Here is a 14,214-nt window from a genome sequence, read left to right as displayed (position 1 = left end):
AAGTACAGCTTTTAGATGTGCTTTTCTTTGTCCAAAATTTAATATAATTACTTGTGTACCGTCTACCTAATGCATCTAGTAGTTTGTCTACTTTTGCCTCATCTATTTCGATCCTCATTACTGCTGCCATGTACTCATGGATATAGTAGTTTCCTTTTAGTTCATGTGTGTTGTCAATATGTATGTTATCAATATCAAAAGCAAAGAAATAATAAGTCTTTGCATTTCAATTTTGGCTTGAACTTTCATCTCTAGTATCAGATCTTTTATATTTTTGTTTTGGTGACATTTTCCTTGATGCTCCTTTGCAAATTCCACATTAGGATTATTTTCATCTATTAGGATTCCATACAACTAATGGGAGGAGGAATTTCCCCATGTCAGGCAGATAGCTCTTACTTCGTAACCTTCAGCTCACTATCCTATTCAGTTGGATTCAAACCAATTAAGAAAGGGTCCGACTGCTTTTAGGTTTGAAAGTATTTGTGGAGCTGAAACTCCTCCAAACTGTTTCAAAGAATGGTGGAAGAGTGGGGGGATTCAAGGTTGGGAAGCGAACAAGTTGATGAGAAAATTGGAAGTGATAAAATTAATTGTCAATGAATGGAAGTTTTTGGAGAGCGATTTCCAAGGAAGAGATGATGTGGATGCAAAAGGCAAAAGTATTGGGAAAGCTAGTTGGTTGGATAGGCTGTTTGCAGAACAAGGAAACAAGGAAGTCGATTTTGATTGTGGCAAAGTAAAGTTACCAGGTCCTGATGGTTATTCTTCAGCCATATATCAGCACTGTAGGGTTTTAAAAGCAGATTTTGATTTTTTTTTTCAAGAGTTTTGCAAAGATGGTATAATTAATGATATTGCCAATGAAACGTACGTACTTATGATCCCAAAAAGAGCAGAAGCAACAAAAGTAGGGGATATCAGGCCCTATCAGCTTAGTTTCAAGCTTGTACAAAATTATTGCTGAAGGATTGTTTCAAAGACTGAGGGCCTGTTTGGATATAGGAATTTAAGATTGTGGATTTGGATTTGGAAGGCCCAAATACAAAGCAGCCCGTTTGGTACAAATTTTACATCAAAGATTTGGATTTGATGAAATCAACCCACTGATTTCATTAAACAAAATAGGAAGATTCTAAATAACTAGGGAACCCTAGTTATTTCAAATCTCTTTCTCTCTCGCTTTCGAACTAGCGGAGCTCGTTTTCAAAATAGCAGAGCTCGCTTTCTCTCCTCTCGTCTTCTCAACAAATCGCAGAGGTTGGGCTTCGGTTGGTGTGAGATTTGGTGAAGGTGGTCTTTCTTTCTTCTCTTAATTTGATCGTTCATCTCTTAATTTGATCAGCCATAGTGATAATGAAAGCTGGGCTAAACAATATGCTGCTCGATTTCAATGGTGAATGTTTGAGTTTGATTCGTAATTTGTTTGATTTCTGAGAAAAGTAAATGAGAAGTTAAATCTATGTGTTCTGTATTGGTGAAACAGCATAGTTTTCACTTCGTTAAATGTATGTGTTCTGTATTGGTGGAATCTCTAGTGCTTTTGGTTTTCTTGGGTTTTCAGAGCTAAAAATCGGGTAGTTTAGTTTTTGGTTAGTCTTTAGTTTTAGAGCTGCGCGCCATAGGGTTCATATTAGACCACTCTCTGATGGGTCTCCTTTTATTGTTTCTATTCTGCATTAAAGTTTTTCTACAATGGTAGTTTGACCTCTTCAGTATTTGTATTAACATTATATATATGGTTGATGCAATGTGTACAACTATTTGGTTCTGCAACCTTTTTGCTATTTTTTTGGTTGTTAACTGCTTGGTGGGGAGCTGGGAAGTGGGTTTTTGGGGGAGTATATATTGAGAAATTGTGGGCTTGTGGTCTGTTGTCGGAGATCGGAAACCAGAGAGGGCGAGAAGAAGAGAAGTGTGTGTATATATATAGATTGGGGGAGTATATATTGAGAAATTTATCACTTTCACTATACTGTAATTTATCTTTCTGGTCTGCTGTGTTTGTTTCCTCTACCAAACCATCAGTTTTTGCTTTCAACTGTAAGTTATTAGAATGGGTCAATAATAGAACAATAAACAACCCATCAAACATGATTTACAGCCTTCCAGGACATGGAATGTCCAACCTTCATAGCAAAGTTAGCTAACCCTGTCCTCAACCTTCTTGTCTGAGATTACATATCATACCAACTCTTGTATCTTATCTTTAGACTTACTGTCCAACTTGAGTTTTGTATAGCTAGAGCACTTAGTTGCGTAGCTTTTCAAATACAATGATCAAAGATTTCTTTTAGTCAGGACCTGCTATGTTCTTATATATTTATAATAGAAGTTTTTTATATATTTGGTTTCTTTGATAGTTGGAATTCTGGAATATTCCTTGTTTTCCTTTTAGTCAAGAAATGCATTAACACTTACAAATTGAGAGCTAAGCTCAGAGAGAGAAGACGTGAAAGAAAAGAAGTTGGTATTAATTGTTATGATTAATTTTCTTTGTCCCCTTCAAAGGAAAAAAATGAACTAATATGAGTTTGGCTGTGGCTTGTATTAACACAATTTATTATGGCTTGTATTCCTTCAGCGTATGTTCCTGCTTAAGAATGTGGAAATCTTATTGTTGAGCATGATTAAATAACTTATTGTTGTATATGTTTCTTAAGCATGATTCATTGTTATATTTTTGTAGTCACATCCTAATGCTAAAGGATATCAAAACAAGTCAATAGAAAATTGGGATGATATCGCTATGCTATGTGGGAGGGATAGAGCTACTGGTGAAGGAGCAGAAGATGTTGGAGATGCTGAAGAAACTATGGAATTTGAAGCAGAAGATGTTGGAGATGCTGAAGAAACTATGGAATTTGAAGCAGAAGAAGATGAAAGTGATGTGACTCCCAATTCACATGCCACACATGCAGCAACTTCGACTTGTGAATCACATCCTCCAAATAAGAAAAAGAAAAAGGATCCACTAGCACAAGCAATTGGTGATGTGGCCAACACCTTGAAAGAGTTTGTGGCAGCTCAAGTCTCCCCACAACTCAAAGGAGAGGATGTACATGAAGTGGTTTCTAAAGTAGCAAACCTCAGCAAATTGCAAGTCTTCAAAGCTGTACGCATATTGATGAGTGGTAACCCCGAAGAATTTTCTCTACTGAAGTCTCTTAATGATGCTGAAAAGAGTGAGTGGATAAGAATGCTCATATGGCAATCTGAAGGTATGCTTGTTCCCACTTTGGTTGCCACTTTGTCTCATGTTTCAGCTGTTGAATATACTTTAGGTGGTTAGTTGAAAGTGAGTCTGTGTTTCACTATGTTTAGTATGAGTCTGGTTATAAATCAGTAATTCAAGGGAACACATTCTCAATTTTATTGGCTCAACGGTGGATATGAAGGCAATATAAACTGTCCCAAAAATCTTTTGGCCAAAAGAAAAAAAGGTCACTTTATCTTTGTGATCTGTAAATACTCTACTGTTTACTGGTGTTTGTCTTGGAGTATAGTGCAAATGTAGAAGCTATCTAGCTGCACAAGCTATATAACAACAAGGTTTTGTCCCCTTTTCTAGGGCCACAGCTCGTATTTTTTGCATTTGATGTTTGCACTGATGTACTCATGGTCCTATTCTTTTCTATTTAACGTTTTCTTTTGTAATTAAATGCTGATAAAAGCCCTTTTCTTTGTTGATTGTTTTCAGGGCGACCAAGAAATTGAGGGTGGAGCATGACAATTTGGAGTTTCATGGGATGGAACTATGGAGATGAAAAAGTTATTATTATTATTGTTATATTTTTTTGAGAATATAAGATGAAACACTTCGGATGTGTATATATCCTCAAATGAGACGGAATTATACTGATGAAACACATATTATTATTATTATTATTATTTTATTTTTTTTATTTTAGAATATGAGATAAAATGCTTTTGGAATTATGCAGCATGACAATTACCTTTGTAGAGATTAAATGCTAAAAAAAAAATCTTCCTTCATTAGATTAGCATTCACATAAGTAGCTTTCTTCATTAATTTTGAATTCTTAAATTCAAATCCTCATGATTCAATTGTTACCCAAACAGATGAATTTGAAATCTTAGGATTTCAATTACTCAGATTTGAAATACATAAGATTTGAAATCAAAATCTAAATTCAAATTCCATTTCCAAACGGGCCCTGAGGGAATTGCTTAATGATACTATTTCACAATCTCAAGGGGCCTATAGTTAGGCAGGTTTTAGATGTGGTTTTAATTGTAAATGAGGTTGCGGCGGCACTTGGATAAAAGAGCGAGGAAGGATTGGTTTTCAAAATTTATTTTAGAAAATTACATGCAAATGTTATTGTAAAACTTTAATTAGTCATAACACCATTAAATGTTTTTTGTACATATAAGGCCACTTACATATTCAAATTATTTTCTCTATGACGATTTTGTCCTTTCATCTAACAAAACCAATTGCATCTGGCTTTACAATCAAATTGCAGATCTCTCTCTCTCTCTCTCTCTCTCTCTCTCTCTCTCGTCGGCGATTCAAGAGCCGATGCCTTGGTGACTCGCACCGGAGCCTTAGCCCGATCTCTCATGTTATCCTCCAGTGGCCGCGGCGAGGCCCCAGCTACTCCTATGGTGGTCCGACCAGCTTTCCTTCATCCAAGGCCTTCTTTCAAAACCCAAGGGTCGTCGTGCTCGGCACCAACATGGCTAAGGTCATCAAGAGGCTCGAGGCCAGGTACAACATCGAGATCAAGAACGTGGTGGATCTGAACCAGCTCAACATCTTCCGATTTGCTACTAGTATCTTCTGATTTGGCCAAGCCATTACCAGTATCTTCCGATTTGCCCAAATCTCCGACCTCCACCGCTCAGAACCTTCCGGCAAAGGTACTTCAGAAATGGATTATCCTACTTTTTTTCTATTCTGTAATTTGAAATTGAAGCATGAATTGGATAGTTGAGTTTCAGAATTGTTTGATTTGCAAAGTGAGATGATCGATCTGATGAAATTTGTATAGATTGTGGCAATAATCAGCGCATCTACTTCTTTGTTTTCAGAAAAGAGAGAAAATTTCAAAGCTGGTAGCTGCTCCAAATCCACATGTTTTCCAAGTGGTCTACTTGCATCATGTATGATTTTGATAAGGGCCGCATAGCATGATTCATATGCCTCAGTTCTTATGAAATTGATTAATGAAAAGTTCAATGTAATTCATTGGGCAGAACAAGACGCTCTCAATCATTGATAGTGGCATTGGCATGACCAAAGCAGGTATAATATTATACAATGCTCACTTCTTTTAGTTTGCTTTGTTTACTAAGATTTATGATACAATGCATGATCTTATCTTCAATATGTTGCAATTTTCGTAGAAGAATTGTTGTAAACCATGTATCTGTTATGTAAGAATCGTGTGATGATATCTTATATTGTAAATTTATCATGTTTATTGTTGTTGAAAGTTAGTTCTCCTTGTTTTGTTAGGTTTGTTGATCTCATTTAGTGTACATGATTTTTTTTTTTTTTTTTGTATTCTGCCTTAGACTCCAACAAGCTCAGTGGTAGAACTAGCAAGAGCGTCATCGTTATAAGTGGCCATGAAACAAATTTTCAAGAACAATACCTCTTGGTTTCTACCTGCCATATCGATTTTCATACTCAGATATTATAAGCCTCCTACTGGTTTGGTTTTTCTCACTCTTGGTGGTACACTGAAATAGTACAAAAGAATGCTTGTGTTCAGTATGTTAGATTGACATTCATGAGTTTCATTTGTATATTGATTTTGAGATACACTCTGAAAATGTTACTTGAACAGTTTTGAAAGGCTACTATTACTGTCAAACAAACCTATTGTTAGTTCTTTTATTTTTTTCAAGATAACTGATATACTGTAAGAAAGAAAAGCTACTAATACTGTTTGTAAATGCTACTAGCATAGAAAAGCTACTAATACTGTTTGTAAATGCTGTTGGCGTGAGTCATACTTACCTTATTTATGTAGATATTCTGTAATATTTTGTGATCTGTAATATTCTGTAATATCTGTAGTATTATTTGATTTACTACTTACCTTAGGAATAGTACTTGTCTTATTAAGCACAATTGTAATTTGTATATAATTCCTTCTTGTAAGGTGAATGAATATAGAATTATTCAGCCAAAATTGTCTCTTGTTTCTTGTTATATTTTGACTTGGTATCAGAGCAGAGATCCGATCCTGGACTCTGACTCATTGTTCTTTGATCCTTGACCCTTGTTCATTGTGCTTGGATTTGTTCCTTGTCCTTTGATCCTTTCATCACCGTTGCCTTCTTATACTTCCAAGAACCTTGTTGTTTTTTCTTCCGCTGCGTATTCACCATGGCTAAAGATCAAGATGTTTCGACCGTAAACAAGCAAGATGGAGATGGTGAGACGTCTCATGGTTCCAACCAAATTTATGTCTCCGTTAAAGATGATTCAACTGGAAGTTATGGAGGTGTCAAGCTCAATGGCTCTAATTACCGAACATGGAAGAAGATGATGGAGGCTCACCTATGTGGAATCGATAAGGTGGGCTATGTTGATGGTTCAATTGCTGAATCACCAATTGCAGCCAACAATTATTCAAAATGGAAGACTGCAAATGGCTCGGTAACCTCTATTCTTTACAAATCCATGACTGAAGATGTTTCACAGATGATTATGGGATGTAATACGGCTGAAGAAATTTGGGAAAGCCTTAAGGAGATCTACTTTAACGGAACAGATTTTGCCGAGGTTTATGAGTTGAGCACTCAAGCCGCCCGTATGACACAAGATGGAAAACCAGTAGCCGTGTATTTTGCAAAACTAAAGGGGATTTGGCAAGAAATTGATCAGATGCGTCTATGTCGCATGAAGTGTCCGGATGATGTCAAGATTTATAAGGAGGAGCAGGATCTCATGAGAGTTCATGTTTTTTTGGCTGGCCTAGATCCAATCTTTGAGAATGCAAGGAGCGAATTACTTCGCCAGACTACCACACCAACCTTGCAGCAAGCCTTTGCTTATATTCGCAAAGATGAGACCCAGAGGGCTGGAACTAGAGCAGTTACTTCAGAAGTTGCAGGCCTTGCAATACAATCAAAGCCATCCAATCCCTCAAGTAATCGGTCACTCTCAGGCAATCGGCCCTCTTCTTCTCTGCGTCCCTCTCCTCAAGGTCCTCCTCCCGGGTTCTCCTCAAATCTGACTTGTAACTACTGCAAGAATCCAGGCCACATCAAAGCAAATTGTTACAGGTTGGTTGGTTTTCCAGCTGGCTACTTTGATAGGCCTCGACCTCAGGACAACAAACCCAAGGGAAAGGTTGCTGTTCATCTTGTTCAAGACCAAGATTACTATGCGGTGACAGAACCAGATCACACCAACTTGGCTGGTAAGGATACCGCACCAGTAAGTCGCAGTGGTAATGGTAAGATTGGAATTGCTTTAAAAATTTCTAGCTTTACTGGTGGCAATACTTGGATAATTGATTCTGGAGCATCTGACCATATGACCTATGATCGTAGTTCTTTCCTTTTTCTCAATCCACCCTCTATTTCCTCTGTTGTCAATGCCAATGGTGATTCTTTTCCTGTTTTAGGCATAGGGTCTGTTCGTCTCACTCCTTCTTTGACACTACATAATGTTCTTTATGTCCCTGATCTCTCTCATCATCTCATATCTGTGCCTCAGCTTAATACTCAATCTCGGTGTTCTGTAACATTTTTTCCTTTGTATGTGATTTTTCAGGACCTCCTCACCAGGGAAATAATCGGCAGGGGTTATCTGAGGGGTCGACTATTTCATCTGGATTGCATGTTCGCCGGAATGAAGCTGGAGAAGGCAGTCCAAGCAGCTTTGATTTCAACTGGGGTTACTAATCAAGTTGAAGAATTATGGCTATGGCATCGGAGATTGGGACATCCCTCCTTTAGTGTCATGAAGAAATCTATGCCATCCTTGTTTCTGGGCATTGATGAGTCTAAGTTGCATTGTGAGTCATGTGTCTTAGCTAAAAGTCATCGTACTAGTTATCCTTTGAGTACTACTAGGAGTTCTTTTCCTTTTGAGCTTATACATTCTGATGTATGGGGACCTTCCCGTGAGTCAACCTTGTCTGGCAAACATTGGTTTGTTTTGTTTATCGATGATTATACCCGTCTTACTTGGGTCTCTTTATTGAAACACAAATATGAAGTTTTCTCTGCTTTTCAAGAATTTTTTGCTCTTGTTCAAAATCAATTTGGAGCCAATATTAAAGTCTTTCGTTCTGATAATGGGGGGGAGTTTGTCAATTCTCAGTTTCACCAATTCTTTCATTCTCATGGGATTGTTCATCAAACTACTTGCCCTCAAACCCCTGAACAAAATGGGGTGTCAGAAAGAAAGAATCGTCATGTTCTTGACATAGCTCGGTCTCTTCTATTTAGTGCTCATATGCCTAAGTATCTTTGGGGAGATGCAATTCTCACTGCTTGCCATCTCATTAATAGGCTACCTTCTTCTGTTCTCAATGGTCAAACCCCTTATGCTGCCCTTTCAAATCGTGTGTCTGTCCCTTCGTTTTCTAATCTCCCTGCTCGTGTCTTTGGGTGTGTAGTGTTTGTCCATGTCCCTAAAAATCAACGGTCCAAACTCGATGCCAGAGCATTAAAGTGTGTATTTGTGGGCTATAGTGTTAATCAGAAGGGCTACAAGTGTTTTGATCCTCCTACACAGAAAGTTTATGTTACCATGGATGTCACCTTTTATGAGGATGCATGTTATTTTTCTTCCACCAATCCTTCACTTCAGGGGGAGAAACACACTTTTTTGGAAGAGAAGTCTTGTGGAATTAATATTCAGCCAATTGAAGATGATTCACGGCCAATTGAAGATGATGGTCATGTAATTTCTGGTCCAATGATCGATCACCAGAATGCCAGGGATCGATCACCAGACAGGTTCGAAGAAGACAGTAGCCAAACGATCGATCGTTCCATTCTTGGCGATCGATCGTTCAGCGAGGCAGAAGCTCCCAATAGCAAAACGATCGATCCTTCCATTCCTGACAATCGATCGCCAGCAGAACTAGAACACGACGACCGAAATTTAGCAGTCCAAGAAGGCCAAGCTCCTGCACCCATCTCAGATTCAGATAACCCTTGTCAACAATCCCTGAGGAGCGTTCCAATCTTGAGGTTAGTGGTATTTCTTCTAACTCTAATAATAGTGATAGTGTGTATGTTTTGCCTCCTAGGTCTACCCGTGGTAAACCACCTCGTCAATATGAACCAAGTTTAGATGTTAAGTCTAAGTATGCCATAGCTAACTTTGTATCCACCCATCGGTTATCCAAATCCCATGCTTCATTTGTGAATCAAATATCCTCTGTATGTGTTCCCAGTAAAGTGCAGGATGCTCTCAAGGATCCCAAATGGTGTCAAGCGATGAATGAAGAGATGGAGGCATTGGAGAAAAGTAATACTTGGGAGTTGGTGCCACCTCCACAAGGAAAGAGAGTTGTTGGATGTAGATGGGTGTTCACTATCAAACACAATGCAGATGGCTCAGTGAGCAGATATAAGGCAAGACTTGTTGCAAAGGGATATACTCAAACATATGGCGTGGATTATGAGGAGACCTTTGCTCCAGTAGCAAAGATTAATACTGTTCGAGTGTTGATGTCTCTAGCAGCTAATCTAGATTGGCCTTTGCAACAGTTTGATGTGAAGAATGCCTTTTTACATGGAGAGCTATCTGAAGAAGTCTACATGGATCTACCACCAGGATATGAGGCAAGCACAAGAGGAAGATTTGTGTGTAAGTTGAATAAGTCCTTGTATGGACTCAAACAATCACCACGAGCTTGGTTTGGTAGATTCTCTCAAGCTATGCGTCGTTTTGGGTACAAACAAAGTAACTCTGACCATACATTGTTTCTGAAACGCCGTGAAGGTAAATTAACTGCCTTGATTATTTATGTTGATGATATGATAATTACTGGTGATAATTTAGAGGAGGTTGAAAGATTAAAAGACCTGCTTGCATCAGAGTTTGAGATGAAAGATCTTGGTGCTCTTAAATATTTTTTGGGGATTGAGGTCGCCAGGGGGAGTTCAGGAATTTTCTTATGTCAGAGAAAATATGTGCTTGACTTGTTGACAGAGACAGGAATGCTAGGTTGTAGACCTGCTAGTACTCCTATTGAGCAGAATCATAAACTGGCTGAGTACCCTAATCAAACTCTTACAGATAAGGCTCGCTATCAGAGGTTAGTTGGCAGATTAATCTATCTCTCACATACTCGGCCAGATATTGTATATGCAGTTAGTGTTGTGAGTCAATTCATGCATAATCCAAGTGAAACTCATATGGAAGCTGTGATCCATATTCTGAGGTATTTAAAGTCTGCACCTGGAAAAGGCTTGATGTTTTCAAAGCATAATCATCTGGATGTTAGTGGTTATACAGATGCAGACTGGGCAGGTTGTGTTACGGATAGAAAATCCACTTCTGGTTACTTCACTTTTGTAGGTGGTAATCTTGTTACTTGGAGAAGTAAGAAACAAAAGGTTGTGGCCAGGTCGAGTGCTGAAGCAGAGTATAGAGGTATGGCTCATGGAGTTTGTGAGTTACTTTGGTTGAGAAATTTACTTCGTGATTTGGGATTTAAACCCAAACGAGCCATGGATTTGTATTGTGATAATAAGGCAGCGGTGGATATTGCTCACAACCCAGTACAACATGATAGAACTAAGCATGTTGAGGTTGACAGACATTTCATTAAAGAGAAGCTTGATGCTAAGCTTATCTCTTTTCCATTTGTCCACTCAGAAGAACAGTTGGCTGATGTTCTCACTAAGGCAGTATCGAGTAAGGCATTTCATGACTCACTTGACAAGTTGGCCATTCATGATCTGTATGCACCAACTTGAGGGGGAGTGTTGGCGTGAGTCATACTTACCTTATTTATGTAGATATTCTGTAATATTCTGTGATCTGTAATATTCTGTAATATCTGTAGTATTATTTGATTTACTACTTACCTTAGGAATAGTACTTGTCTTATTAAGCACAATTGTAATTTGTATATAATTCCTTCTTGTAAGGTGAATGAATATAGAATTATTCAGCCAAAATTGTCTCTTATTTCTTGTTATATTTTGACTACTAGCATGCTTTTGAAAAACTACTATCGATGTCAAACAAACCCACTGTGCATTTTTGTTGGTTACTCTATATGTTTTCATTCATGTCAAAACTAGAAGCTAATAATCAAGTTGATCGAGTTTTAGATTCATGTGTTTTCATTCACGCCTGTCTACTGATCTTTGTCATAACTCTGTTCTTCTAAAATTTCTTTCATTTTATGTTGCAACTGGTAGCTTTTTATAATTGTTCTAGTGGCCTTTCAACGTAGTGATAATAGCTTTCTATCCCTATGTTAGTATATTTTCAATCTGATGTCAGTAGATTTTCTGTTTTTATTTTGATTCATTTCAAGTGGCCTTTTGTTAATAGCTTTTAGTTTTTATTTCAAATACTGACATTTTGTTGTATCTTTGTTCTTGTAAAATTCTTCCCCTTTGCATTTGTAATGGTAGAGTTCGAAATTTATATGAATTTGGATATTGAAGTCTCCATTGGCCAAGAGAACATTCGGCTAACCAAGAAATGTGGAAATGAAGTCTCGTGCTGAAGGTGGCAAAATTATGCCTATGGGATTGGGGCGTCACCATTGAATAATGATAGTAGCATTACAACATTGACAATAGCTTTATATAACTATTGTAATAGATTTTCACAACTATGTTAGTGGCTTTTTACAATTATAGAAGTAGCTTTTTACATAGTTATATCATTGTTGAACCTTGGATACTTTTTGTATCATTGAATATGATTTTTTTTTTCCGATTGTAGTAGCAGTTTTATTTTGGTTGTATCTTTTACATTTTCATAGCTTTGTTAGTCTCTAAGAATAACTTTCTTAGTTTCTAGGAGTAGCTTTTATTCTGCTTGATTATTGTTTTTGGCATTGATGAGAGTAACTTTTGGTGATGGTGAAAGTAGTTTTTTGGTATTGGTGACAGTAGCATTTTTTGCTGGTGAGAGTGGTTTTTCGTATTTATGACAGTAGCATTTGTTGGTAGAGATAGTAGCTTTTGGTTTTGGAGAGCATAGGTTTTTTTTTTTTTTTGTAAGGAGTAGCTTTTGTTGCTAGTGACAGTAGCTTTTGTCACCTCACCGGATGTTGCCGGAAATTTCAACAGAGTAGTTTTTGTTGCTAGTGACAGTAGCTTTTGTGACCTCGCAGGAGGTTGCCGGAAATCTCACAAGAGTAGTTTTTGTTGCTAGTGACAGTAGCTTTTATTGTTGGTGACAGTAGCTTTTGTGGTCGCTGGAAGTTAGTCAGAGACCCGTCAGAGTTGACCGGAAGTCAGCCAGAGACTCGCCGGAGATGAGAGAGAGAATGATTGTTGACTTTTTACTCTAGTGGCATTTATGTAAATATGTTAGTTTTTATATCTAAAATATAACACATTTTTTAATCTAGTGGCTTTATGAGGGAAAAAAACTAGTTGGTGAAATGGTGGCCTTATGGCTAAAAAAACATTCAAAGATGCACTTATATGTAATTAACCCAATTTATTTCAAGAAGGCCTATGACCATGTAGATCAGGACATCTTGCTGTCTCCTGCATAAAAGATGTCAAGACCATTCTTATGCCATTGTAAATTTTATTCTTATATCCTATGTGATATAACTCACCCACACCCTTGTTGCGCCCCCAATATTTTTCAAGAACATTCAGTGAGTTGCATTTTCAGGTTCTGATCCTCCAGCTTTATAGTAACCTGCATTTATGATCCGTGTAGTAGCTCTGGTTTTTTGGTGCAGTTTCTTAGCTATACTTTAGGATTTTGTTTTCGGGTGGTCAAGCGTGGCTGTAATTCATAACTTTGTTGTCTTGAATACTCAAATGTTGATTTGATGTTGATTTCTGGGTTTTGAATTTAGGAACTTTGGTTACATTTTACTTTATAGGAAATGCTTATAGACTATTGAGTATTGACCATAATTCATGTAGTTAGATGATTATACTAGAAACTAATATACTGACATACTTTTCACTCTTGACTTTCTATCTAAGCCTTGGAATTTAAATTGGTTAGCAAAATAATGTGATTTTTGTGGTCCCAAAGAGAATCCTTCTTGCCCCTTCTCTTATCTTCATAACATTCTGATTGTTGAAGGATATCGACATTGAGTGTGTCTCTTCAAACTAGGGTTTATTTTTAGAGTTGTAATAGGAGAGAAGGTTCTAAATTTCCTAATTATATTCGGATTCTATTTTCTTGTATGACAACATTATGTACTTTTGTACTTTGTAAATCCCATAAAAAGGCTCCTACTATCAATAATAGAACACACAATTCTCTCATCAATCTCTCTGCAAATCATATTTCCTTAAACACGTTATCAGCACGAGCCCTAACCTTAGCCCTAAAAACCAAAAAGCTGCTGCAAATCCTAACACCCGAAATTTCTTTCACCAAAAACTGCCGCAAGCTCCTAGCCCTTGCTAGCCATACCGTTCGCTGCTCCTGCAGCCCTTGAGCACCTGTGTGCCGCCTACTGCCCCTGCAACATTGTCGCACGCCTGCTGCCCCTGCAGCACAGCAGCACTCTCATTCCTGTGCAGATCATCCTGTTTGCACGCCCCGAAACGTCTTGATCGGGACCTCATCTCAAAATCCTTCCTTAATCAAAGTTGTTCATCTCTGCCTCTTCTATCTGACTTCCAAATTTCAGCCCTATTGGAGTCGTTTTGAGACCTGTACACCATTCGAAATGGGAGCTGTTCAGAAGTGAATCTGCTCCGAATTTCAACAAGTAAGTTTTAAAGATTAAAGTTCCTACTTTCTTGTCTTTTAAATTCCTTTATTTTCTGCAGGATTTGCAATATACGAACATGGGTTAGATTATTCAATAAGCGGAATTGTGGAGATTCACGCTAAACGAACTAAGAGTGTTCGTAATCAATGAACTAAGAGTGTTCGTAATATTCAAACTAAGAGCATTCATAATTAATGAACTAAGAGTGTTCATAATATTGGGATTAAGAGCGTCCGCAAGCATCAAATTGTGACCATATTAAACATCAATGTTTCGGTCTAATCCAAATATTCTTGGAAATTGATTTCTTGGTAGCATAACTCGG

At 37.7% G+C, this 14,214-nt stretch overlaps 1 protein-coding gene across 2 annotated transcripts; it reads left to right on the top strand.

Annotated features, from left to right (window-relative positions):
* Nucleotides 1-2,832: 2,832 nt before the first annotated feature.
* LOC121052500 lies at nucleotides 2,833-3,833 on the top strand. Of its 2 annotated transcripts, none has more exons than XM_040517691.1 (2): nucleotides 2,833-3,221; nucleotides 3,701-3,833. In XM_040517691.1, exons 1-2 carry the CDS (start codon nucleotides 2,858-2,860, stop codon nucleotides 3,715-3,717), a joined length of 381 nt encoding a protein of 126 aa, XP_040373625.1. In that variant the 5' UTR covers nucleotides 2,833-2,857; the 3' UTR covers nucleotides 3,718-3,833. The 2 variants fall into 2 exon arrangements, with proteins under 2 accessions (XP_040373625.1, XP_040373626.1); XM_040517692.1 differs by having other exon boundaries at nucleotides 2,833-3,185; nucleotides 3,701-3,825.
* Nucleotides 3,834-14,214: the final 10,381 nt, after the last annotated feature.

Source organism: Rosa chinensis, chromosome 4 (assembly GCF_002994745.2).
Source record: "Rosa chinensis cultivar Old Blush chromosome 4, RchiOBHm-V2, whole genome shotgun sequence".
NCBI classification, from domain to species: Eukaryota; Viridiplantae; Streptophyta; class Magnoliopsida; order Rosales; family Rosaceae; genus Rosa; species Rosa chinensis.
The sequence above is the reverse complement of the archived record's forward strand: the minus strand, read 5'-3'. Positions and strand labels throughout refer to the sequence as shown.